This window comes from Hirundo rustica, chromosome 5 (genome assembly GCF_015227805.2).
Source record: "Hirundo rustica isolate bHirRus1 chromosome 5, bHirRus1.pri.v3, whole genome shotgun sequence".
Lineage (NCBI taxonomy): Eukaryota > Metazoa > Chordata > Aves > Passeriformes > Hirundinidae > Hirundo > Hirundo rustica.
In genome coordinates, this window is record NC_053454.1 from 67,421,373 (window position 1) to 67,448,501 (window position 27,129).

A 27,129-nucleotide genomic window follows, 5' to 3' on the forward strand; every position below is an offset into this window, starting at 1 on the left:
AAGGAAAAGAACATGTGTTCATTAGGAAAATTCTGGTTGTTTAGTAGGCCACTGAAACCGTGACAAACGGGAGAGATAATCAAGCCTCTTGACAGGACTGTTAAACGACTAGTGTAGTCGTTTTGTGCTTATTTTTAATCTCTCCAGTGGAACAAAACTGTGCAGCGTCACATGCTGTGTCATTACGACGTCACATTGCTGTGTGAAACGGAATGCAGTGTCATTCTTAGAAGCAAGCAAGTACTTAGGGAACTTTGTTCCAGCCGGTACGTTTTGTCAAGTTTCAATCCACAGATACCCAATACCCATAAAACGTGGGGTAAGCAGAAATACTTGGGGCTCGAGATTACTTCTTTTCCCCAGGGAAAGGAAACAGATGAAGCTGTTTCTGGAAATGCACAGGGCCCAACCCCAGCCGGGCACGGCTCTTCCACAGGTGTTGGAATGGGGGTAACGAAGGACTCGGCGGCCCAAACTCCGCCTGTCCCTGGCACCAGGAGGCACCGAGAGCCATCCCCACCTCTGTGTCGGACACAACTGCTGCGCCTAACCGGGCTTCCACCGCAGGACCCACCCTGTACCGCGGCTCTCCAGGTTCCATCTGCCCCAGGAGCCGGGGGCCGCCCCCTCCCCACGGCACGTCCGTGGCGGCTCCCTCCGCACGGCCGTACTAATGGCCCCGCTCGGCACCAACTGCTCCGGATTGTTATAATCCCATTAACGCGGACTATGAGCCAGTGACTGGCCGCGGCTGCCGCGCTCCCCGGATCCTTTAAGGCGGGCGGGGCGGTCCCTCCGCAGCGCTGACACGGCGCGGGGCGTTGCTCTGGGCGGCGCCGCTCCCTCCCCGCTTTCCCGTGTCCCTCCCGTTCCAGATCCTTCTGGAAGGGCAGCGCCTCCCGAGCCCTGCCGGAAAGAGCCGAGGCGGTGCCCGGGCCGGGCGGGCTCCCCGCCGGCAGCGCCTGCGCACGGCGGGGCCGCTGCCGGTTGGTGCCGGCGCTCCGCAGTGGGGGAGCGGCGGGCGCGGAGCCGTGGCTGGTCCCAGCCCCAGAGCCAGCGGCGCGCGGAGCACCGGGCGCAGCCATGTCTGTGGTGGGCATCGACCTCGGCTTCCTCAACTGCTACATCGGCGTGGCACGGAGCGGTGGCATCGAGACCATCGCCAACGAGTACAGCGACCGTTGCACGCCGTGAGTACTGGCGCGCTCGGGCCCCGCCCGCCGGGGGCTGCCCCGCGCGTTCCCCCGCGGGATCCCCCTCACGACCCGGTCCCCGCGGCCGTGCCGGCCGAGCCGGGAGCCGGCGGAGTGCCCCTTGCCGGCAGTGTGTGTGCTGGGAAGCGCTCGTGTGGCCGGGTGTGCGTCCCTGCTCCTGGCGGTGCCGGCGTGTCCTTGAAATCCCGCGCTGTGCTGCCGCGCGGCTCCAGGGGCTCGGGGTATTCCTGTCTTCACAGCGCTTTGCTCTCGGGTAGCCAAAGATCCCCGTGGAGCCCATGTGTTCCCCAACTCTAGAACGGCTGCCAGGGCTGGGAGCGTTTCCATTAACAATTACATGAGTGGTGGCGAGAGTCGCGAGGAGGAGGAGGTTGATTCAGCAGGGAAGCGACTCGATGAGTTCCCTTTCTTTAAGCCTGTTCCTACTCGCACCGCATCTGCTGGCCCTGGAATACCGAGGTCTGGCGAGGAAGGGGGGGGGGACTGGGCAACGTCCGTGATGATGGGAGACGCAAGACTAGGTGGAGATTTTGCTCTTCTGTTTCTATGGGATACGTCTAGGATTTTTAGAGCTCCATCTGTGCATAATTTTGAAGGAGGGTTCAGGAATTCGTGTAATACTCATGAAAATCGGGGGTTGGATGGCGCTTGTCTTTTTACAAAGGGACTTGTAGCCAGCAGAGAGAGCTGTTTCTGCCGTGCGAGACTGTAGTAACTTCAGCACTGCTGCCCTGGTGTCGGAGAAATGTAGGTTTGCTTTCTAAAAAGTAGATTTTTAAAAGTACAAAGAAGTTGTTTGCTGAAAAGCATGCCGTCTGTTTTAATGGGAATACTCTTGAAAATTCTTTTTACTATTTAGAAGAGTATCCTTCTCATATTAACTCTCAGGAAGTAATTATCCTTGTGCACTAGATACGCATTGAGAACTGAAATTCTCTGGCCTTTCAAATGCAGAGTATCCCATGAAATTGTTGCCCAGAGAATCCTCAGGCAGCTGCAGTTTCCTTCCCCCTTGTGATGAAGACCACTTCCAATTTTTAGCTATTTTTGGAGTGTGTTCTTTGCTGGTAGGTTTATCTGCATTTGATATTTCTCAAACTAACGTGTGATTAACTCTACTTTCAAGATACTTGCAAAGTGATTATCATAGAGGTTCAGCTTAGCAATTACAGCATCTGGAGTGCACATACACTTAAAGACAGTACCTATCACACTTAAAGTGACATTTTCATTGCCCTTTTCTATCCCAAAATGTAGTGATACAGGAGACCTCGAGGAACATCTTTTCTCATGTTACTGTCTTGAGAGAAATCGAACAAAAATAAACAGAAATGTAATAGGTTCGTTGCTGTTACGTAAGTTTATCAAGGTAGCTAAATCTTAACTTCAAGTGGGATTTGAGTGGTCTAGACCGATCTAATTCTTAAATCATCAAAACTTGTTATTACACATAGCAACACAGTAAATGAACTTACTTGAATGTCCCGATGGAGGTGCTCAACATCATGGAGGTATTTGAGTTAGCTACTAGTTAATTAGATTTTGTAATGCAGTGCTTGGGATTGTCGGTGTTAGTGCAGCCGTGTATCATCCTGGAAGCTGTAGCACAAATACTTCACAAAGAAGGGAAAAAGATTCTGCCAACAAGCCATGCATTTCAGTAGAACCTGCGTATTTCCTGGCCTTTGGCCCTGTATCTCTTTGAAAGTTAACTGGCACTTGACTTTTCCTGAACTGGGAACTTCTGAAGGTCTGTTTAACACATTTACAGTGCTTCTGGCATGTTAAACTCCTGGCAGATGGCCCTTTCAGGTGCTCTGTCTCACCAGTGTGGTTTTGTGGAAAAACAAGACCGTTGTTGATAGCTCATGACATCACACCAGGTGTGATTAATGTGATCACATACGGTAATTAAGATGTTGTAATGACGAATCTTGGAAACTACTGAATTTTTTGAAGGCAAGGAGGGCACTTTTTTTTTAACTTCTCTGCTTCCCGTCAGCAGGAGGGAGAAACCATACATCCCCGTGTGCTGTGAGTAATTGAAGCAGGAGCTGTGATGGCTTCATGCTCTCCATGGGGTAATGTGCAAGGTAGTGCTGTCTGTGAGCAGAGGCAGATTCCTGCTCAGAAAAGGTGTGATGCAATAGCATTAGTTTGTAAATAATTTGCTTGCTGTGGAAATAGCTCGTTTATCTGATGTCCCCTAATTATCAAAAGGCAGGATTGGGAACTGTAGTATCGTGATGTTAAAAAATTGTGAGAGTTGTTTGTGAAAGCTGAACTACGTATTTGAAAATGTAGGGTAATGCCTCGTGTGTTTGCAGCAGTTAAATCTGGAGAAGGTTTTTGGATGTTGCAGAGAAGAGGTTTCTAGAAAATACTGTCAGATTGCAGTGCCTTCAGTGATGAAGAGAAAGCAGGAAGCAGTCTGCTCGAGTGACCTTTATGCATTCATTAAACATACGAGCTGTATGAAATCTGGGTTTCTCTGTTACCTCTGAGTGGTTATAGCCAGATCGGTTGCCTTTCGGGGGAGAGTAGTATTTCAGGTCTGTGATGTGAAGATGTGATGGTAGTAACTTCCAGAACAGAAAAGAACATTTCCAAAGGCAGTGCTGAGGGGCCAGATGGTGTCTGGGGCCTGAGGCAGCCTTTGCTGATCCAGGGGGGTGTTCAGTGGTAGCTAAGAAGCCGCAGCGAGCTGTGGATTAACAGTAGAGCTTCCCAAGCCCTGGGAGCTGTTCCCAGGTCTCCCTTTCTGCCTGTTTGCTGCGTGTACCTGGTAGTCCTCAGTTTAGGAAGCACTTAACAGCTCGTTCAGATCCCGTGGTTTGTGGCTTTTTTAATTGTTGTCTTAGGATTGTTGCTAACGGCTCTTAGAGTGTCAGTGGGGCCCTGTCAGACTCAAGGGCTGTTGAGTCAAGAGAACCAGACCAGTAAAGTTTGGGGTTTTGAATTAAATCTCACAGGCTTCTTAGGTTTTAACCTGTGACCCAGAAGTAACTATCTGTGCCTTTCCTTCATTGTAAGATCTGTAGAACATTTAAGCTTTTACAGAATCCCGTAAATGCAGTTAGAATGACAACAGTTGCAGTTTCTTGCTGTTTCTAAACTAATTTACAAAGAACAAAATAACTGGAATTCCACTTCAGGTTCTGGCGCTCCAAGCAGTTATGCTGTTATTTAACACATCCATGTTCTGTTGAATTCTGCTTGAATTTTTTTGGGTGTTCTAAAGTACCATGGAAATACTTGATGATGTTTTCTTTTAAAGCTGATTTTTTTAATTTTATTTTAAATTTAGAGCATGTGTATCTTTAGGATCCAAGACCCGAGCCATCGGGAATGCAGCAAAGAGCCAGGTAAATGGATCAAAAAGTTTTTTGGCTAGTAAATAAGTTTATCATGGAGAGGATTGTCCTGGAGTAGCTTCTTTTGATAGCTTAAATATTATGTTCACTGGGATTTGTTTGTTTTGGTTAAAAGCCTGTCCTGAAGACAGGTTAAAACACTGATGAGAGAGTATGTCTGGGAAGGCTTTACATCCAGATGGGATCTGAATTAGAGGAGAACTTTAAAGGAAGGGAAATGTGTTAATTTGTTGAAGGTTCATTTAAGGTTAATGTAGATAATAACTTCATTAGTTCCTGCAGGCAGCAACTGCAACAATATAGGATCTTAAATATTTCATGCTGTATCAGAAAGCTCCTCTAAAATAAAAAGTACAGTGAAAGTTGATGGCAGCAAGTTAATGGATATTACATAGAGAAGTACATACAAATTTTTCTAATAGGAGCCATAGATTAAAAAGTAGATGATTCTTCCTCTCTCCTCACACTTTGCTTTTCAGTGAATGTGTGGGGCTTGACACAGGTCACTGTGTGCATTAAGCCACTGTAAAAACTTCCTTTCTTCACAGTCCTCTGTATGAGAATGTCACGGGTAATGAAAATATCTTTGCCACAGATCGTCACAAATGTAAAAAATGCGGTACATGGCTTCAAAAAACTGCATGGAAGAGCATTTGAAGATCCTTACATTCAAGCTGAGAGGGCCAAACTTCCCTATGAACTTCAGAAGATGCCAAATGGCTCCGTAGGAGTAAAGGTGACTGAGAGCTTTGGGTGGAATCTCTCTGGTGGTAGAGATGAGCGCTTTGGGCCCTTGTCACTTCACTTCCTGTGTGGTCACTTACATTTTCCTTAAAAAAGCTAAATGCGTTCCTGTGTCTCTAAATAAGTCTGTACTTTCTCCAGGATGTCCATTGAGGTTTCTCATCAATCATACTAGTTTACCATAGTCACATTAGCTTTTCACTTGACCTTACTAGATTTACCTTCAAATCTCTATAATTACGCTGTGAGATTATTAGTTCCTATCAGACATGCAGAGACCAAGTGTCAGGAAAACAGCATAATGATCTGAATATGAAATTTGAACAAGTTACTTTTAATTTGCTTCTGAACTAAATGGCAGGAGTGCTTGGGATTGCTGGAGAGATGATAGCTTGTTAGGAATTCAGGACACAGAACCTCCCATGATGCCTGAAGATTCAGCTGCATTTCCTGAGCAGGGCAGGACTGTTGGAATTGCCTGGTTTACAACCTTCCCTGCCTCCTGTGCTTGAGTGACTGTTGCAGGAAGCAAATATTCCTTGGGCTTCCTCCAAAACTTGTATTTTTCACTTGTGTTATAGGACGGTGTGATCCTACGTGTATTATGCTCTTTTTTTGCTGTTGTTTTTTAAATTCAAAATACACAAGCATCCGAAATACTGTATCATCGTGAATAGTCCCTTGAGATAACTGAGGTGTTAAGCTTCCTACAAAAAAAAAAACCAAAACTGAGCTGTTGAAGACTTGTTGTAGGGAGCACAGGTCAATTAACAGAGAGTTATTTTTGTGTATAGAGCCTGGTGTTCAATGGGTCTCAATGCTCAACATCACAAGTAATGTCCAAGCTGCACATCTTGAGAGCAAAGCTGAGATGATTGATCACAGAATCCCAATTCTCTGTTTCAGGTGAGGTACTTGGATGAAGAGAGACTGTTTGCAGTGGAACAGATCACAGGAATGCTGCTGGCCAAACTGAAGGAGACTTCGGAAAGTGCTTTGAAGAAACCAGTGGCCGACTGTGTGATTTCAGTAAGCTGTGGTACACTTATTGCAATCCATAGGCAGCTTTATGCAAGCTAGGACCATTTATACCATGGTACAGTGGTACAAGTAGTGGATAGAAATATCCCCAAAAATGGGCCTTTGTTACAGGTTTTCCAGATGAGCATACTTCTTGAAGCACGTGTAAGGAGATGAAAAAGTTGTTGCATCCACAGTGTATTTTCAGAAAGGACACAGTGCTTAAACTGATCCAGTCTGTCTGTCTCCAAGGGCTACAGACAGTATTTCTGATTACTGTAGTGCTTGTTAAAAATAGGAGCTGTCCTAGGTGTAAATATATCCTCCTTGCTTCCAAAGAACCTTCCTAAATTCATGTTAAATTTCTTTCTTGTTACATGGGTGAGCACTCTTGTAGTGAGTTGACAAATTGCGAGTCACCTGAACTGAGAGCTCTGAGAGTCTGCTGATAATTTGGCACACCCAAACTACTTGGCTTTGTTTGAAAAAGTCTTTTTATTTTGTTGGATACGAAGTCCTGTGTCTGCTTTTCACATGGTCTTTGTTTACTGGCCCTGGTGGGAAGTTTGGGCATGAAGGATTGCAGTTACCCCTTCTATGTCAGGCAGAGACATGGGAACTGGAGAGCTGCGTACTTCAGCTGTTAGAAGTCTGCTTTGATCTTTTTCTGTGCTTCTTTACAGCGTACAAAGACACTGGGAGAATACCTCCCACTCACCCAGGGATCCTTGGCAATTCCCCACAGTGGTAGCCAACAAAACACACAACAAAATGGAGCTCTACGTCTGCTGAGGAGGTGCCAGCTGATTGCAGCCAGATCCTAAATGGGCTCTGATCCTGCTGTGGCTATTTTTAGTGGCACTGAACCTTGTAGCACACTGTAAGCTGGCACTGTGGTGGCAGTGATATCTGAAAAATGGATACAGGTTCAAGTTCAGTTCCAGCATCACTGCACTGCTGCTGCCATTGACCTACTGTGGGGCTGTGTGTGAATATTTGTTGGATTGACCTTGTCCTGCACTAATGTTTCCAGAAACTGGTGGTGATTTTAAGATGGAAGACTCGTTAAAACAATCTGAGAAAGCATTTTCAAGACTTTTTTGTGTGTGTATGTCAAAATCTGCATTACTTAAAATAATCCTGGCTGCCACTTCATTTTGGTCATATTTGAACTTCTAATTAAAATACGCGCTAAAACGAATTAGCTAACTGTTTTATCCAGCCAGCCTTATTGATTCGAGGTTAGCTTATAACAGTTTCTTGTGGTAATGACATTTATAGGATAGCTTGATGGGCAAGTCCAACAACTGTAAATTAAAAAATCCATAACCCATAATATCCAATGTCATTATTTTTGGAAACAGGTCCCTAGTTTCTTCACTGATGCTGAAAGGAGGTCTGTAATGGCAGCTGCACAGATTGCAGGATTAAATTGTCTGAAGCTGATGAATGAAACTACAGCAGGTAAAAGGCTGGGTCTTCTTTTATCCTTTGAGGCTGTTCAGGCTGTTGAATGTGAGGGTGATGACACCCTGCTGTTACCCAGTTGGGAGCTTGGGAGAGAGCTGCCCAGGCTAGTACTGCCCAATCCAGTTTGGGAACTGGAAACACAAGTGGGGTTGTGAGCAGCACTTGGGAGGCATCGTAAGAGATGGTGTTTGCTAACCTGAGCACGGTCATACTTGGGAATAGCTTTGGAAATAAACCTGGAATCTGTCCTTGAAGTTGTGGCAATCCTGTCAGCTGTAGCAATGGTATAACTGTTTCTATGAAGTGATTTACCCCCTCTTCTGGTTTTGGTGAATTCTAGAGTAGAGCATAGAAACACGTAACACTTGTGGGGACTAAAGTTGGAGCTGCTTAAATCAGTAATTTTTATTTTTCTTGATTCTCTTTGCTTTTAGAAAGTCTCAAAAAGCTTTCCAAGTGAGTGCTGGTAGTGAAAGCTTAGATTCTTGTAAACTAGTCTTCCAAAACATTTTCTTTATTTCTAGGACATGCTTGACTTTTTCAAAGCTGCTGTAAAAAAACCTGAAAGTAAGGCATTTCAAGGGAGAAGTGTAGGCTTGAGTCTTAATCTGTGCAGTTTCACAAATTGCAGTGTTAATTTGTTGCAAGCAGAATCGAAGTACGCGGTGAGTCTTTATTGGTGCTAAACCTTCACTTGACATCTCTTTCTCTCTTGTCAATGAAAATGTGTTTTCAGCATGTTTTTGACTTTTTAGTAAGAGTTATGAAGGTGTTTATAAAGGTTAAACATGGGCAGTGTTTGTCTCTTGGTGCTGCTTTTAATGCATGGTCTGCAGCTGTGTGCGGCTTCCCCTTACCTTCCAAGGGGTATTGTTTTCCAGTTGCATTGGCCTATGGAATATACAAGCAAGATCTGCCAGCCTTGGAAGAGAAGCCAAGAAATGTGGTCTTTGTAGATATGGGACATTCTGCATATCAGGTTTCCATCTGTGCTTTTAACAAGGGAAAACTGAAGGTAATCTTCTAAGTCATACATTAAAAGCCTGAAGTATTTAAAAATTTAAAGTATTTCAAACTCAAAATACTGCTCTGTGGAAAGATTAGGGTTTTTTTTTTAAAAATAAACATCTATAGAAAATATTTTTAAATGTAGAGTACAAAACCTTTCTGTTAGATTTTGGCTATTTAGTCAAGTCAGTTTTTGTAAAATGTTGGAAGTGAAGCATCCTAAAGTGTATTTTGGAAAGTGCTTGATGATTAAGGACACTGCACAGTTTTTGTGTCATATCCCTGAAATATTTGCATATTCAGGGAGCCTCGTAAGCATTGTCATTGTGCAGCTGACTCACCCACTCACAGGAGAGTCCTGAACTGTCTTGAGTTGCTCCAAGATGTTTTGGGGGGGGGGGGGGGGGGGGGGGGGGGGGGGGGGGGCGGTATGTTTTGTGCCATCCATGACAGTTCAAAGTCTAAATAGTTCTGCTGGTTAGAGCCTTGTGATAGAATCACCAAGGTCGTGTGATGAATCCCTATATAGGCCATTCACTTTAGAGTTGGACTCGATGATCCTTGTGGATCCTTTCCAACTCAGAATATACTATGATTCTATAAATCCAGTGTGATATGAAGTAAAGCTGAACAGTCTTTGCTTCCTGGTTGGGAGACTTTTTTTGTCTGTGACCTACTAATGGCTGAATGCTTTTGTGGGCCTGTCTCTGGTAGCCAAATGCCCTCTGAAGCCCTGTGGAGGGCAATGATGGCACATCTTGCTGTGCTGAGTAAGTGACACAGGACAAACCTTGTCTGATAACTTCTGATCTTGGTTTTGCCTTCTGCCAGGTCTTGGCCACTACCTTTGACCCTTTTGTAGGTGGTAGGAATTTTGATGAGACTTTGGTAGATTACTTCTCTGAAGAATTTCGGACAAAATACAAACTGAATGTAAAAGAGAATCCCCGGGCACTGCTGCGATTGTATCAGGAATGTGAAAAGCTCAAGAAGCTGATGAGTGCGAATGCATCTGACCTTCCACTCAATATCGAGTGCTTCATGAATGACCTGGATGTCTCCAGTAAGATGAACAGGTACTGGGTGTTGTTCCCACTGAGGGGCAGAGAGTTGTGGTCTTTGGCTGCCTGGTAACACCAAGCACTCTCCCTGCCCTGCAGAGCTCAGTTTGAGCAGTTGTGTGCTGCCCTTCTGGCCAGAGTGGAGCCTCCTCTAAGAGCTGCCATGGATCAAGCCAGTGAGTAGAGGTTACTTGGGGTGCTGCTAGTCATCCAGTCATTCCTGACCTCTTTAATGATTATCTTTCCAATGTATTTTTTGTATTTATTAGAATTGCAAAGCTAAATACTGAAAAGTTAAATGTAAGTTCCATTCACATGCTTGCCATGAATGCATGATCCCATTCCTGCCTCATTTAGTTCACATGCTACTCTGCAGCCTTGGTTATTGACTGTCATTCACCCTGTGTCATGGAAAAGGTTGGCACTCTGAATTTACTAAAAAAACACAAAACAACCAGACCAAAATGATGATGGTAAAAGATACTGTTGTGTGCTGCAACCTTCTGGCCAGCCTGTTCCATGTGATACTTACATGTCCCTACTGACCTGGTAATTTGGCAGTATATTCTTAAAATGAATTACCTAAAGCATGTGCCAGTAACAGAGTTTTGGGGTTTGGGGGGTTTTTGGTTTTGGTTGGGGTTTTTTTGTGTGTGTTTTTGGTTGTGGTTTTTTTTGGTGGTTTTTTTTTGTTTTTTGGGGGGTTTTTTTGGTTTTTTTTTTGTTTTTTTTTTTTTTTTTTTTGGGGGGGGTGTTGTTTTTTTGTTTGGTTGTGGGTTTTTTGGGTTTTTTTTGGGTTTTTTTTGTTTGTTTGGGGGTTTTTTTGGGTTTTTTTTGTTTGGGTGTGGGGTTTTTTTTTGTTTTTTTTTTTGTTTTTTTGTTGGTTGGTTGGTTGGTGGGTTTTTTGGTTTTTTTTTTTTTTGGGGGGGGGGGGTGGGGGAGTTGTTTTGTGTAGTGTGAAGGAAAGAATTAGACTTTAAACAGGAAAGGTTTTATTCCCCATTCCAGCACCTACAACTAAAAGAAAGGGAGGAATTCTGCTGATCTTGTGACTTGGCTAAGTAGCAAATACAGGAATTAAAAACCTGCGTAACTGCTGAGCAGAGCTGTTCAAGGACTGACAGTTGTTTGAGATGACTTCATACACATATCCTGATTCCAAAATTAAGAAGTTAACCTTCAAGCACAATGTGCTATTTATTAGATATATTGGCTTAAAAGATTTTCTTTTCTCTTTTGGCAAGCAGAATTAAGCTAGACGTAAAATGAGATTTATTTGGGTTTCATTTTGTTGGTTTTGTTTGGGAGAGGTGAAGTATTGTCCAGTAGTGCAGAAGACCCAATTTTACCCTTCTGAGTTCCTGCGCAGCAGAAGGGGGATGCACATGGACAACACATTTTTAAAGAGCAGCTGTTCTCATTGATGCTTGGCTTCTGCATTTCCCAGGTTTATGCAGCTGGAAAACTTTGTAACCTACAGGATGGACAAAGAGTTTTAAAGATCTTGTCAGCCATGAAATATATTCAGTGCTTGTTACAGTGTCTAGATAATAAGAGAACTTTTTTTTTTCCCCCAAAGATAGCTTTCTGATATCTTGATGATAACCTAAGGGCATGCACTCTCTTTTCTAGAACTTCAGCGTGAAGATATCTACAGTATAGAAATAGTAGGTGGGGCTACTAGAATTCCCGCAGTGAAGGAACAGATCTCTAACTTTTTCTGTAAAGAGATAAGCACCACACTAAATGCTGATGAAGCTGTTGCAAGAGGCTGTGCCTTGCAGGTATAGTTCCTGAAATAAAACTTTAGTATGGCTTGTTTAACATAATGTTCTAATGAAATACAGCTAACCACAGGCATAACTTACTGCAGGTGAAAGAAGATGCAGTCTTACTTGTTCTTTCACTAATTGATGACAGTGACCATGTCAGAAATGATTCTGTTACATTCATTAATTTGCTGCTGTGTCGTATTAGAAAGATGGGCTTGTTAAAAAGATCTGTTAAATTTGAGGACCCAAATTCTGCTGTTCTAATTCTGTGTCATTGTTTGGAACCTTTGCTGGGTATCTTTACTGAAAATCACTGAGGGAATAACCTCTATTACTTTAGTTAAGTCTTTCAGATCAACTAACTCCAGAGGAAGTTCTGTTAAAAATAAAAAAAAGTCTGTGATAAGCAGGACCTCCATATGGTCTATATGATAAGTATTAATTCTTGTACTTGTTTTTATTGTACTTGTATTTATTTGAGTACATGGATATAATAAAATTTTGGTCTTTTTTTTTTTTTTTCCCTAGTGTGCAATTCTTTCTCCAGCTTTTAAAGTGCGTGAGTTTTCCATTACAGAGGTTGTTCCTTACTCTATAACATTGAGATGGAAGTCATCTTATGAAGAAGGAACGGGGTAAGTTGTACAGTGCCTACAAAACTGTGTGTTCAGAGAGAAAGAAAAATGTCGAGCTGTGGAAAAAAACAGGCCTCAGGTTTTGAAGCTGTCGTGCACTTTGAACACTTGAAATTTTAATTTTCTTTTTTAGCATTTTACCTTTTGGGTTCCAGTTACTGCTGAACAATGGAAATACAATTAATTAATGAGTCCAGCTTTGAGACCTAGAGACCTTCAACCTCCAGCTCTCACTAAAAACTGACTTAAACTAAATCACTCTGTTGCTTGGTTAACAGGGCTGCTGATTGTTAACATACCTTGACTTTGATGATCCATGAAGTTATGCTCAGAGATTTCATGCTGTCTAATGTTTATTGCTTCAGGGAGTGTGAAGTCTTCAGTAAGAATCATGCTGCTCCATTCTCAAAAGTAATTACCTTCCACAAGAAAGAGCCTTTTGACTTGGAAGCTTATTATACCCATCCACATGAAGTGCCTTATCCTGATTCCAGAATAGGTAAGGACATGGGAATAACACCCCCATTCCTAACTCCAGTTGATACAGGAAAAAGTGGTTCTCCTTTCTTGTAAGATATGTTACTTCCATATTTTCTAGCTTACAGGAAGGCTTAGGTTCTTTAGAAAGGCTCAGCACAGGCTTCTTGATTTAAATGTGGTGAGAAAACCTTACTGACATCTGTGTTTGACATGCCTGAAAAAAATTCTGCATTCTTCCGTCTGTCTTTACAGTTTCTGAATGCTTCAGAAGAAGTAGGCGCAAAGAGTTTAGTGTTCTGTTGTGTGGTTCTTTCAGTGTCTATAAAATTGATAAGGCTCTTACGTGCTTGCCAGCCTGGATTTTTCAAAGAAATTGGATCAAAGGAGCTGTTGCCTGTCTGGACAGATAATTTGTCTCATGCTATCTGTCTTTTTTGTTAATCTGAGAATATAAAATATAGGTGTTTTCTCAATTTAAACATCCATAGTAGAGTCTAAAGAACTAGATTACATAAATAGGTTTCTTGTTAGCTAATGCTACCTTACTTGCAGTTAGTAGTACACTCCTTAGGGTCTTTAATTCATTATTTTATTCACTGATTTATGAATCAGGTACAAACTTGCTGCTGTCTGTGCAAGAAATCCGTGGTCTTGAGGATGAAACATTCTCCTTTGCGTATCCACATCGTGTACACTTAACTTTTCAGCAAGTTGCAAAATTTGCAAGTTGACACTTCATTGCTTTCAGAAATCTTGCTAAGCACTGTTCACTCTCCAGAAAGCGTAGTGCAGTCATGTTATCAAATTCAAACAGAATCTTTTATCTCTGTTAACATTTTATTTTTCAGTGTGAAGTTTGAGTTACGTGGACAAAAGAAACCTTTTGAGATGAATCAGAATAGTTTCTCTAGTGTGCTGGTTACAGAAGGCAACAGAGAAGTAGAACACCTAGTAAAGTACTGTCTTTTTTATGGAATACAGATAAAGCAAAAACATCTTACTAATTATCAGTGAACTGATAATAATCGGGGAGCCAGCTTTTATTTTATTTGCCCGCAGCTTGCGCTGTAGGATTGTCAACTAAGTAGAAAGTTTCCAAATAGCTTCAGTTATGTGAAGTTGCTGTTTGAATTAACACCCTTAAAGGAATGTGTTTGGGGTTTTTTCCTCTTTTTCTGCATTTTGGGACAACAATTAAAGCCCCCTCTCTTGTTTCCAAGGGCGTTTCACTATTCAGAATGTTGGTCCCCAGCACGACGGTGACAACTCCAAGGTGAAGGTGAAAGTGCGTGTCAACATCCATGGGCTGTTCAGTGTGGCCAACGCGTCCATCATAGAGAAGCAGAGCATCGAGGGGGATCACAATGACACCCCCATGGACACAGAGTCAGCAAGTAAGAACCAAGGCAGAGATGAGGAGCTGGTACGTAAAACTTGTAAACATCTCCCCTGTCATTTTGACAACAGAGCCGATAATTGCAGGGTAAACGACTGTGTTCTGCTTATCATGGTTACTGCTTCTCCACCCTTAAATCACTTCCTTGGTTATGTAACACGCTTCTTCGTGTTTATTGCTTAAGTGCTGGTGAAGTGCACTAAGAACAAAGAATGGAAAAAAGCGTTCTAAAAAATGAAGTAGTTTTCTCATTGTTCTTTATCATCTCTACTATTTTTAGCATTATCTAGTGTTGCTAGCAAAAGTTAGCATATTTAATGAGATCTGTTGACAAATTAATTCTAAAGGTTTTTCCTCACAAACTGTTTTCAATGAGTAAAAAATATTTGGTGTTCATTTATACATGGAAAACTCCACTGCCTTCTGAAAGTAGCTCCCTGTGAGGTGCAGCTGTGCCCATTTGCAGTGCAGAGTTGAGGACTGGGTGCCAGGGAGCAATTTGGAGCTGGAAACAGCAACACCAGCGCTGGCCCTAGCAGCCTTTCTCCTAAGATTTGCCCTTAGTTTCTCTCACTTTAGTTTGGATATTCTACAGGAATTAGACCAAATGGTTACACAGCTAGCATTACATAATTGGTATAAGCAACTTCTTATATACTATGCTGCTTTCCAGAAATGTGGGCATATTTGAAATGCTGAGCATGGTGCAGTTCCTTGTGGGCAAGTGCTCCATATGTGACATTTGTAACCACGTGAGCAGAGGTTGGAAGTGCTAGAGCTGGCATTGGGGGTAAGAGGCATGTGGAGCTTACTGGTGGGGGTGTGCTGAGTTCAGTATGAGAGCAGCTGCTTCCATGCTCAGGCTTTCCATTTGTAGCACTTCATTCATCTAACACATCTTCTGTTTTACAATGGTGCTTGTCAGCAATTACCTTTCAGTATAGAGGATGATCCCCTTGACTCTGAGGAGGAGGTTTGTGGTGTCTGTGTCCTATTTTCCCCTCTCTAGCTATTTCCTGTAGGCAAAGCAGTTCTTCCATTTGTTGGCTTTTCTGTGTGAACAGTAAGAACAGCAAATAACAATTCAGATACTATTTTCCTACTCTGAAATGACAAAATTTTAAATTTGGTAGAAGTAGTTTTCTTGTTTTCCGCTTTAAACTTCAACATAGGCACCTGTGCTAGAGTTTGAAATCCTTAAACAATTGTTTTTATTATTTTGCACAACTGCTAAATTATTCTGCATGCATATGTAGTTTGTGAACCCAGAAATATTAATTCCTTGTAATGGAACTTGGACCTTTCAGACCTTATATACAGCTTCTTAATTATTAATGCACTGGATCTCTGAGTATTAAAATCATCCTGAAAACTTCAGGCTTACCCATTACTATGTCATTAAAAGTGGTTTTCAGTGATGACACTGAGCTGTATTTCTTAAACCAAGTGATCTGCGCTAGCAATTCAGCAGTCTTTCAGACTGTTAAATTTAGAATAAGGCCTAAGTGATGAACTTACTGAAAAATTTAAGTGAGGGTCTCTTTTATTTTTGGGTGGCAAGGAGGGAAGATAGTTGTTCATGTACTCCCAAGAGGCTACTACTACAGAAACTAATTTTTGCTGATTTCCCTGCCTTGTGAGGCAGATGCAGGCAATAATTGCAGTGATTAAATTACTTATGCTTTGGGTTGCAAACTTTAAAGTTTAGGGCAGAAATGATAGGAGGTCAAAGTTCTGGCTGTTCCATAGAGAATCCATTTTTGTTTCCTGTGTTGGTGGTGCATTGCTAGAATGTTCTTTGATTTCATTTTATATGTATTTTTTTCTAGTTTAAAGTGAGTATTCCCAAGGCTTAGTGTAATTATGTAATGGGGACAGACAGCAACATCAAGCAGCAGAGTAGAATTCTCATTTCATTTGAAGGATATAAATACAAATACAACATCAAAATGCCTGTTTAAACTTGGTGAAGCATAAATTTTTAAGATTGATTTATTGTAATTGATACCGTTCCTGAATCTTAAAGCAAACCTTTGCATTCAGTTATGTAACTCTCTGCAGGATAAAATGCAAGTTGATCAAGAAGAAGGTGTGCAGAAAAATCAAGCTGAACAACAGAACCAAGCAGATGAGGAAACTGAAAATGGTGGAACTGAAACAAAGGTTTGTATTCAGTACTGGTATGACATTTTTTGCCCAGGATTCTCACTGATTTTGCTAGTTGGAAATCATGGGTCTGTATTTAGAGGACAGCTATATTGAGATGGTTAGGAAAGGAATCCTACCACAGCACTTTAATTTTCAACATAGGATGATTAAGACTTTGAAGCAGGTTTCTGCTGTTTACCCTGGTTTTATAATGAGGATGGGATTTAGGGAGATTAGGAAACATTGTTAAAAATAATATGCAGTGCTTTAAGCTTTTTGAACAAGTTTTTTTAACAGTTCTGTAAAAGAATTAAATTTCACCTGTTTGGTTCCAAACTAAGGTAATAGTGATTTTGAATACAGAGGAATGCTTAATTTACATAAGAATTTGTATAAGAATATTAATTTGTAGCTGTCTTAACTAGTTTAATTTGTCTCTCTTTTTTGAGCATAAATGTAGTAATAATTAATTCCTGGAAGTTTCTTAGTAGTGTCACTCTTTTCATAGGCTGCTTCTGGAGAAAAGCAAGGTCATCCCTCACAGCCAAAGGCTAAAACAAAAGTTAAGAGTATTGACCTCCCTATACAGGCAAGCCTCTACAGGCAGCTGGGCCAAGATCTGATCAGTTCCTATATAGAAAATGAGGTAAGCAGCATAAAGAGGTGGCCGCTCAAATTAATGTCACTGTAAATAAGTATATAAAAATTATTTGCAGTCATTGACTTAGCTAATTTAGAATTCTTTAGGAAGTTGCCTTTAATTGTAATGGGTTTTGTTGTGGTTTGTGTTTTTGGTGAAATGACTCCGTTTCTTTGGACTTAACCTAGCCCATTCTGGTTGTGCTTGACAACCAGACTTACACAATGAGCAGTGACTTACACAGAGGGGAACCTTTTTATCAGTAATTGTGAATTATCAGGACTCTGCCAAATTCTCTGGTGCAGTTTCAAGAGTGGTCACTAAGCTTAACACTTAGAAATGCTTTCAGTTTTATGTGTGCCTTTCTTCACCCTAGGGGAAGATGATGATGCAAGACAAGCTGGAGAAAGAACGAAATGATGCTAAGAATGCTGTTGAAGAATATGTGTATGAATTCAGGGACAAGCTGTGTGGAGTCTTTGAGAAATTTATCACTGAAGAGGTAAGACTTGCTTTTATGTTTCAGCTGTTGGAAAGTGTTCCTTTGTATTTAAAAATTCTGAGTGTGTGTTTTGTGGAGGCTGCAGGGGTCTGTTGGACTAGTTCTGGAATAGGAGATGCCTTGACTTCCCAGCAGTGAAGTTCAAGTTAACGCTAACGCCTGACATTTGACTTGCAGAGTTCTTTATTGCCTGAGAAGCTCCTCAGTGGCAAGGAAAGATCAGGGATGCAGGCAGAAAGCAAAAACCGTGTAGTCAGCATAGGAAAGTAGGACAGATCACCATGAGCTTCTGAATGGCATGAGTGGGTAGGAATAAAAAGGAAATGAACAGATAATAAGGAACACTCTTTAGAGGTGCATGGACTGTCTTAAATAGCCTCAGGACTGATTTTATATCTCTAGTAAACTTCACCTGCAAATCACGTGAGCGACGCTGTCCTGCCTCTCTCATCACTAAAATCTTGGCTTTGGAGTATGTTAATTACTGTTTTCATTCACTTTGAATATTTGAAGCTGACGAAGCAGTCCTTTGTTGAGTGGGATGCGTTTGTGCCGGGGAGGGGGGGGTCTCATTTGATGTGTTCCTTTCTGACTTGGAGTGTTCATAACTTGCTTTGTAGGATTCAAACAAGCTGACCTTGATGTTGGAGGACACAGAAAACTGGCTGTATGAAGATGGAGAGGACCAGCCAAAACAAGTGTACATGGATAAGCTCCAGGAATTAAAGGTAAGGTTTTAAGTTGTTTTCTAGAAAACTCATTCATGTATGTTTGGAGTGTTCAGGTTGTGTATGTTCAGTTATGAAATAACCATAATATTTAAAATTAGAAGTACAATTTAATGTGAGTTGTGCTCCTAATTTGAAAATGGTTGAAATGAAGCAGACTGTCACTAATGACAATAGATTTAATTGCTATGGGAATTTTCTGTCAGACTTCTTACAGTCTGAAAGAGGCTTTTGAGTAGTTTGACTACACTCCTGGGTAATGAGAATTACGTTCCAGAATATATATTCTGTTTTTCCTGGTCTCAGTGATCATGTATACTTGTATAGTAAGACCATTTTTGGGTCTAATATCCAACAGTAAAAGCTCTGGGGTTCTTTAACAGTAGCATCATTTGGTTATTGATGACAAACACCCCCTAAATGCTTCAGATTTTAAGAATCTGATGGGGAAAATGTGAGTTCTGATGAATAACTACCTACTTTGTAATAAGCTGAAGTATGTGTCCAGCCCTTGGGTTCCAGCTGTTTACTCTCCAGTCATACTTCCTCAGGGGGAGGAATAACTAATGGAAACAGCAGTCTAGATAGTGGATACCAGTATTCAAGAGAAGGAAAAAGCAAACAGTGGATAAAATTAGAAGTTTTCAGATTAACTACTTGAAAATTAAAGCATCTGTTGAAGCCTAACTGGTTTCAGTTCCAGATGCATTATTCCAAATGCTCTTTTTGTAGAAAACAAGAAAATGCCAGCCCTAGAAAGGACAGTCACTATTTCTGTGTTTAAACTTTTGCCTTTTTTTGTTGGTGGTGGACTAAAGCAATATGCAGAGACTTGGTTCTTTGAATGGGAGAGAAGAGGAGTTAAAGGCAGCCTTCCTTCCCATGCTACATTGTATTCTTAGAGCAGACTAAAGGAAATATGTATTTTGTAAAAATCTTTGTGCTTATTTCAGAAATTTGGACAGCCTATTCAGGAAAGATGTGTGGAACATGAAGAGAGACCAAAAGTTCTAAATGAACTGGGAAAGAAGATTCAGCTCTTTATGAAAGCAGTAGAAGCATACAAAAATAAGGTAAAGCCAAATGATTTAGCTATTCAGTAATTATAGGTGTTTTGAGTTTTGCCATGGTCTTGTGTTTAAACAAATCCTGTAAAGTTACCTCTTGGACTGCTTTAGAAGGGCTGTTGTAGTTCTGCTCCTGAGAACTTTAAACATATTCTGCATTGCTAGTAGAAAGAACTTCTTCATGAGAACATAAAGATTTTTGTGTTTTTTACGGCAGCTGCTACCAATTGTAATGGATCTCTGAATTTACAGCTGTTAGCGGCATTTCTGTAACTTCTGGGATTAACTTAATTGGGTGAGCAGCATGTTTTAAGTGGTGATACAAATACCTATCTCTCTCCTTAGGATGAAAAATATGACCACCTAGATCCTGCTGAGATGGAGAAAGTTGAAAAATGCATTAATGAGGCTATGAATTGGTTGAACAGCAAAATGAATGCCCAGAACAAACTCAGTCTAACTCAGGATCCAGTTGTCAAAGTGGCAGAAATACTAGCAAAATCTAAGGTAAAAAAAAAATAATTGCACTTGTTGCATTCTAATCAGCTTTTCCTGAACCAGATTTTAGCCTAGATCTGAGCTAGAATGTTACATCTGCAGAGAGATTTTAAAGCTATTAAAAGATCTATACAGGGGGAGCAACAGTTAACACTCTTCATTGTTGGCTCTTGATTTACAGTAGTACCTCTGCACAAGCCTTTTTAAAATACCCTGAATTACAGCACCAGGTTTCTTCAGAATGGATTGTCATACAGGTTTGTCACAAATCAGAAGCTCCTCAGGAAGTGAAAGGCTTTTTCTGAAGTTTCTAGACTTGATAGAATAGAGAAGTCTGGTCCTTGACAATGAAATTCCAGGCCATTACAGACCAGAATAGAGACATTCTAGTTGAGTGCAGTTGCTGTGCCACCAAATGACCTTGCTGTCTCACTTGTGTCACAACTAGGAATTGGATAGCTTCTGTAATCCCATTCTGTCCAAGCCCAAGCCGAAGACAGAAGCTCCCAGTGACAGGCAGTCCAGAGCTAATGGGGAACACAATGGGCCAGTGAATGGACAGAGCGCTGCTGAAACAAAACCCGAACCAGCCAAGGACAACCCTCAGCAGGCCAAACCCCCTGGAGAAATGGAAGTGGACTAAACCTTGCATTTCTTTTACTTCATTAAAATAGTACAAGTAACCACAGGGTCCATTCTTTTTGTCTGGTACACACCTCAGATGTTAAGTTATTCTTAGTCAAAACTTCTGTCATTCGTTGCTGAGTAGCTTTGAAAGTGTTTTATATAAGGTACACCTCTGATGTTCATTTCCACTGATGCTGCTTATGTGGAGCTTTAGCCAAATGTAGATTGTATAAGTCCGTTGAAGCTTTCCCAATATATTTTATATCAAACATACAGAATTGATATATAAATGGCAACAATCTACCTTATATAAAGCTTTTATTGTGGATAAACCTCAGCTCCTTTATTCAGGAAAGGATACTGTATTGCACTACTGATGCTCAAGTGTAGATCTAACCACATCTTTATTTTGGAAAATTATTGGAATTGAAGTGGCAAAACCTGTCACTTGAAGCACTGACCTTTTCTAGTTATTGTATTGTTACAATTTAAATATTAAAATAGAGGTTAGTTGGCATACCAGTCCATCTTGTTGATGTACCATGAGAATTGTATGGTCTTTTTCAAATGAACTGAATAATATGAGCTTAAGTGCTTTTTGGGTTCCCATACCATTACCAGTCTTCATTACAAACTGTTCCAGCATCGTGGCTCTCCCAGGTGCTGGAATTCCTGGGCTGTGCACATTGCTGTGCATCCCCTACTGCGCTTAGGACAGGGTGGTGCTAGTGAGAACAGGATGAAAGGGGAGAACATTCAAGGCCTGCTGCGTAGCTTTCCCTTGAAAATGTCTTATTGCACATTCAGCTGTTTTCACTTCTCTTGTTTTGAATTCAATTTACATCCTGATCGTATCATCCTGGAGAGGAGAAAACAACAGAAACAGTGCTGTGCAAACTGGGTATCACCACCCTGATTTTGAGGTTGCTTAAATGCTGTTTGGTGCAAACTTGAAAGAAATGCTGAGAGCTTATTTAAGCCTTGATGCTCGGCATGTAAATTTTTTGGTCAAGGACCAAAACGAAAGAGCTTAAAAACTGGATATTATTACCCCAAAGATGGAATCTACTTGATGAACTTGCATAGTTTACCACTTGGCTGTGGTCATTTAGCTCTAATGAAAGTGTCTACAATGTATTACACAGGAGAATCGGTGTTTTCTGTGATGCATTTTAAACATTGTCAAGGTCCAATTCCAATGTATGTCCCAAATATATTCCAAATGGTTTTGTCAAGTCACTGAGGTACTGCAGCACTTGCTTAAAGCCAGTCTCTATTGGTTTCAAACCACTCTTCTGTTATCAGAGTGGGAATGGGCTACTCTAACCATGAAAAGTGGTTTCTTTGCCCAGCAAAAGAAACTAAAATAAGTTGCAGTGTAATGCTTCAGTGACTTGGAACTCTGTCCCAGAAACAAATCCAGATGTTAGCCAGGCACTCCTGCAGCAGTTCTCCCATAGGAGGTGTTGCTGTTGTAAACAAGTGAAGAATCCCAATCTTGTTGCTGGGTTTGGCAGTCGTTCTATCTTCAGCCGGGCCCTTCATCTTCTGGCACTGTTGATGCTACAAAAAGTAGTTCATGATCTCTGGGAGAGGTGAATTCAACTCTCCCATATTGTCACAGAAAAAGGACACATCATTTATGGCTGTACATAAGTCTGCCAGACTAGTTCAGGTGCTGGAAATGTATCTTCATAACTGACATCAAGTGACCAAGGTACATGTGCTTTGCTGTCTTTCCTGTTCTTCTTCCATGCAGTCAGTGTGGATGGTCTGACACTGTAAGTTGAGATGTTTAATGCCTTTGAACAAAACCTGAGTGACCCTGAGGAGAGCTGTTCTGCAGCTCCTCTGCAGCCTCAGTCTTGAGTTCTGCCATGGTACTCACACCCCTGGCACTCAGGGGGTGACTGTACTGCAGCATCAGCTGTCCTCTCAGGCTGAGCTGCCTTTGGTCTCACAGGCTTTAACACCATTTACATCCTAATGGCTTTTACCACAGCAGTGTCATGAGTAGCATTCTCAAGTACTGGCTTCCTAAAATCCAGCTGCGCAATAATTTATCTAGGTAGACTTCTTGATACTTGTGTCAGAAGAGCACAAAATGGCAGAAATCTCCAGTGTGAGCTCTCCAGTAGCTAAAAGGTCATGTGCAAGACCAGAGTGTCCTCTCCTCATGGCCATCAGATGCTTAATACTACATCACAGATGTTCAAGGCAATGCTTAGGATAAAGGCTAGAATAATTCTGCATACTTAAAAGCAGATATGGTTCAGGCAAACAGTTGTAGTCAATTTTCTTACTAGAATAGGGGTTTCTTTGCTGTGCATCTGGTCTGTCTCTAGATCCCTGCTGAAGAGGAATGCTGCCCACAAACTGCCCACAGGAGCTGGCTCTGAGGTCCATGTTAGGAATCCTGTTTGGGAGAGCAGAGTTGATCTTTCCACAGTGAGGTTCACATTAATATGTGACTTGCTCATACGTAATCTGTTTCCTGTTTAAAAGGAGATTTTACCAGGACAGATTTAAGTACTTACACACTATGCAGAGCCTGAGGTTTTGTGTCAGACTCAAAGGAGCAAGTTCCCTCCCTGACAGCACCAGAGTGAGGGTCTTTGCAATATAAAAGTTTTGTTAGGGAACCAGCAGTAGTTTGCTGCTCTGCATCTTGTATATTATCACAGCAGGTATTTGTTGATAATTTCTTACTTGGAACGTTCTGCTGAGGGCAAGATACCTTTCTGACATTTGAAAACATATTTGCCTCTGTCCCACAAAAGGAAGCAACACTACCTTTGTAAACACTGTAGAGTTTTTTTTAAAAAACAAAATTTTGTACATCAGGTTCTAAAGTTTCATGTAACGATCTAGTTACAAACCAGCACCAATACATTGTTTCATTCTACCAGTAAGAGCTTCCTTCTTTCCTTTAAAGAGGACTCATTCTCTCCTGCCTGGAGTATTAATGGACTTGCTCAAGAAAGGTACTTCAAAATCAATTAGTTTTAATTTTCTTTACTAAATTAAGTTTTGTTTAGAACTGATTAATGAGTTCCTTTTCACTTTTTTTATTATGGTACTTTAGATTCCAGGGAATTTCTTTTGATTTCATTCAGATTTAACATAAACAGATTTGTAACACTTAAATTAGGGTTTTATTCTCTTCTTTCTTGAAGCTGCCGCTTTGTGACAAAATACCCCTTGATTCTGATGAAGGTTTTGATTTTGTATGTCTGAATTTGAATGAAGACTCCTCTCCCTTGTTAGCTTCTAGCAGTATCCTTGCACTGCTTAAATACTGCCTTTGGGCCATGCTTGCAAAGCATGGAGCAAGCAGCTGGGTCCTGCGTGCTCAGAGGCAGCTGGGAACCATCCAACCTGTATTCCCGCTCTGCCTCCCCAGGCTCCGGGCAGAGTGAGGGGGAAGGTGCCCTGTCTCTGGCATGGCAGCACGGGAGAGGCAGTGCAGTGTCTTGCGGTGCAATTCCAACATTCCAGATGCCTTGTGGAGTGGGAGATGGAAGTTTCGGTTCTTCCACATGCAAGTGGAAGCTGTTAACATAAAGCATCCAGTCTGTGTGTTGAGATTTCTTTGTCTCTTCAACATTTGAAGTTTCTTAATATTTTCCAACATCTCTGTGCGCTGAGCTCCAATTTCTCCTACAGAGTGCTAGTAACAGTTCTCGAATATTTAAGTGGGGGTTTACCTGTAAGGATTATGTAAGCATAATTTCAGGAAACAAGCAAGGAGCTGGCAGGAGGCTTTTCTTCCCAATTATTTTTTTACACCAGTGTGAAAAATTAACAGCCTTAACAAAACTTGAAATCGACATTTCACAGAGCTCCAGTTTTCCATGCCGGTCAGCTAGCATCCAAAACATAAAGCCGTGTTGCAGACACACTGTATTTATTGGTTTGATGCACCTGCCCAGTTGCTCTAGGAAAAGAAGCTATATTCAATTCCCATAGATCAGTGCCAGCATGAACCTCATTCCTCAAAGTAGGACTTCTCATTGCTGTGTAATCAGACTGTAATACTTAACACATCTGTGAACCCTTCTCAAGTGAAGCTCAGATGCCTGAACTTGAATTGTGGCCTGGTACAAGGTCTGCCTGCTCAAAGGATGCTTGTGATAATTGCCACTAGCTGTGAGTTTATTAACTGGATGGAGGAATATTCTGTTGTCTCTTACACTTCTGCTACTCTTAAGTTCTCTCTTTTCAGGCACCAGGAGACAGAAACTATCAAAAGAGGGGGTAAAAAACATGATGCTTAACAAAAGGATTTAATGCCTTATAAATTTTAATTTTGAACTCCCAAGATGGCACTTGGAGTATGAACACAAGCTCTTAGCAGTTACAGAAAGTGTGTGGTGGCTGACTCCTAGCTGAATTCTTAATTCTCTGTGGTTGAAATTTGAAGACTTCAGCCACTCACTACTTACATGTAAATAACAGTGAAAACAGCTAAATGTGACTTTTGGCGCTGCAGAATACTAAACCAGGAATGTGCTTGATGTGACTTACTTGATATAGCTGTTAAACATCAGTTTCCTTCTTTCCTGGTCAGAGGGAAATACATTGAGCAATGAAAACCAGGAATCATTGCAATGAAATCCATCAGGAATCATTTTAAACGAAAATGCAAGAGCTGTATCCACCAGCCACTTCTACCAAGTGTTAAAATACTTTAAGTTGATCAAAAAAGGTGGTAGTCCCTGAATGTTACAGTGGTTGGATAAGTTTCTTTCCATAGTTGATAACCATATCTCCATAGGTTGAGGGGGAAGAGATGGGAACGTGAGAATTCAAAGCAGTGTTTAAGTATGGAAAATGTTTAAGATGTGTGTAAATGGGATCCTTAGTAGTGACAGATCATGTGCAAATTGACAAGACTTCAATTTATTTTTGAATGGCAATATAGATTGTCAAGGTTGTGTATAATGATAATAAATGTATAAACTGCTACCTGAACCATAAATGACCACCCAAGACCTCATTTTTTCATCAGTGTCCTTAAAAGCAGCTTTGTCTCTTGTTGTGGGTTGATGCAATGTGAGTTTGTCCAAAAGGCCACAGTTAAGATAAAGATTGTTTTGGTGCCTCACCTGTCCTCCTGTGGCTTCTATCACCCTTCTCTGTCCCAGGCTGCTGCAGTCCACACAGCACTGCTTTGTCTCTGGGGAGCTGCAGTTATTTTCACAGCTGCCATCCCATCCCTGCATTTGGATGAGCACGGATTTTCAAGTTTCCAGTAATTCATCTTTCATTATCGACTTAGTGCAACATACAAGCAGCAACCTGTGGGATTCCTCCAGGAATTTTTCTATGTGCTAGCAGTGTAACAGGAATCCCTGTGTTCTCCACCAGGCTGCAATGACTGTAGAATTCTGCATAACCAATACAAATGCACCAAAACAAGATGATTCAATATTTTTAAACCCATCTTCTTCTCTACACTTCAAAAGTTCCTCAAAGTCTGCATTTCTTACAGGCTTTGCATTCTTAGTTCTCAATAAATAATAAAATATTTCAGCTATATTAATTTCACAGGCCAGGTTTGGATTTAGGGGTGGGGAAAGGTCCTTCCTATTGAAAGAGCTATATTTACATGTATATATACATGCACATATATAGTGCATATGTAAAAATCAACTTGACACCCTTATCAGTACAGGGGAAAATGCTGCCCTTAACCTAGTCTGCTGTCTCAGCACCTCAGACCACTCAATCAGCCCCTCCACTCTCCAGGATTTACCAGCTGTGCAAGGATGGATGTTCACCAGGAAAAGTATCCCATTGTCACACTGCAAAAGGACTGTTCTAGCAAAATAAGGTGAATGTTGAAAGAATCACAGAATATCCTGAGTTGAAAGGGACCTACAAGGATCATCCAAGTCCAACTCCTGGCCCTGAACAGGACACCCCAGCATTCCCACCATGTACCCTAGAGCACTGTCCACGTGCTTCTTGAACTCTCTCGGGCTTGGTGCTGTGGCCACTTCCATCATGAGCTTGTTCAGTGCCCAGACACCCTCTGGGTGAAAAACCTTTTCCTATTATCCAACCTAACCCTCCCCTGACACAGCTTCAAGCCATTCCCTTGGGTGCTGTCAGCTGGCTAAAACTCTCATGGAACTAAAAACACAGCCAAGATGTAAGGCTAATGGGGTATTTCCATCAAAATACTGAAATATATTGGGAGGTCCTAGATTTCAAATTTTGCCTGAAAACCGGCTTCTCTGAACTGTAATACCCTAACACTGCCTCAAGGAGCTGGTTCAGTTGCAGTTTCAGGGAGAATCGAGCTGCTTGCAGTATAAAACCAATTTATTCCCAGGGACTGTGTTTGGCACAGAGGTTCTGAAACAAGAGTGTCCCTGTGATCATTACCATGGCTGCAACTAAATATTATCCTTTACTTTCTTAGCTTAACTCTGTCCTACATTCTTCATTCTCTCTACAAACACCAATGTGCTCTTCCTTTTATAAGGTTAATTAGATTTTCAGTAGTGATGAAGCACTTGCAGTTGCAAAGAAGAAATTGACGCCTTCTACTGCAAACATAATGTTTAAAAACTACTGGTCAAAGCATTTTCCTTGCAAATTTCTTCAGAAAATAGCCTTATCCTCACATGAGAGAACGCTCTAGGAATAAAACTGAACATTTTATAAGCACTGAAAAGACAAAAGTAAATGTGGGTTACTACTTATGCCTCCGAAGGACAGTGAAATTAAGCGATTC

The 27,129-nt window shown here is 41.4% G+C and overlaps 1 protein-coding gene across 1 annotated transcript; it reads left to right on the top strand.

The window, feature by feature from the left end:
* Window positions 1-979: 979 nt before the first annotated feature.
* On the top strand, window positions 980-20,901 carry HSPA4L (heat shock protein family A (Hsp70) member 4 like). The gene is made up of 19 exons (XM_040065889.2): window positions 980-1,190; window positions 4,522-4,579; window positions 5,184-5,324; window positions 6,239-6,361; window positions 7,717-7,816; window positions 8,704-8,837; window positions 9,662-9,906; window positions 9,991-10,067; window positions 11,524-11,675; window positions 12,192-12,298; window positions 12,664-12,797; window positions 13,999-14,201; window positions 16,236-16,337; window positions 16,831-16,968; window positions 17,339-17,464; window positions 18,085-18,192; window positions 19,146-19,265; window positions 19,605-19,766; window positions 20,206-20,901. The coding sequence occupies exons 1-19, from the start codon at window positions 1,084-1,086 to the stop codon at window positions 20,398-20,400; spliced, it is 2,532 nt and encodes an 843-aa protein (XP_039921823.1). The 5' UTR covers window positions 980-1,083; the 3' UTR covers window positions 20,401-20,901.
* Window positions 20,902-27,129: the final 6,228 nt, after the last annotated feature.

Excerpts from the sequence above, each read along its gene's own strand:
- HSPA4L (XM_040065889.2), top strand. The coding sequence starts at position 1,084 with ATGTCTGTGGTGGGCATCGACCTCGGCTTCCTCAACTGCTACATCGGC. Across the intron at positions 6,362-7,716 it reads TGGCCGACTGTGTGATTTCA|GTCCCTAGTTTCTTCACTGA; the intron begins GTAAGCTGTGGT and ends TTTTGGAAACAG. Across the intron at positions 11,676-12,191 it reads CAAGAGGCTGTGCCTTGCAG|TGTGCAATTCTTTCTCCAGC; the intron begins GTATAGTTCCTG and ends TTTTTTCCCTAG.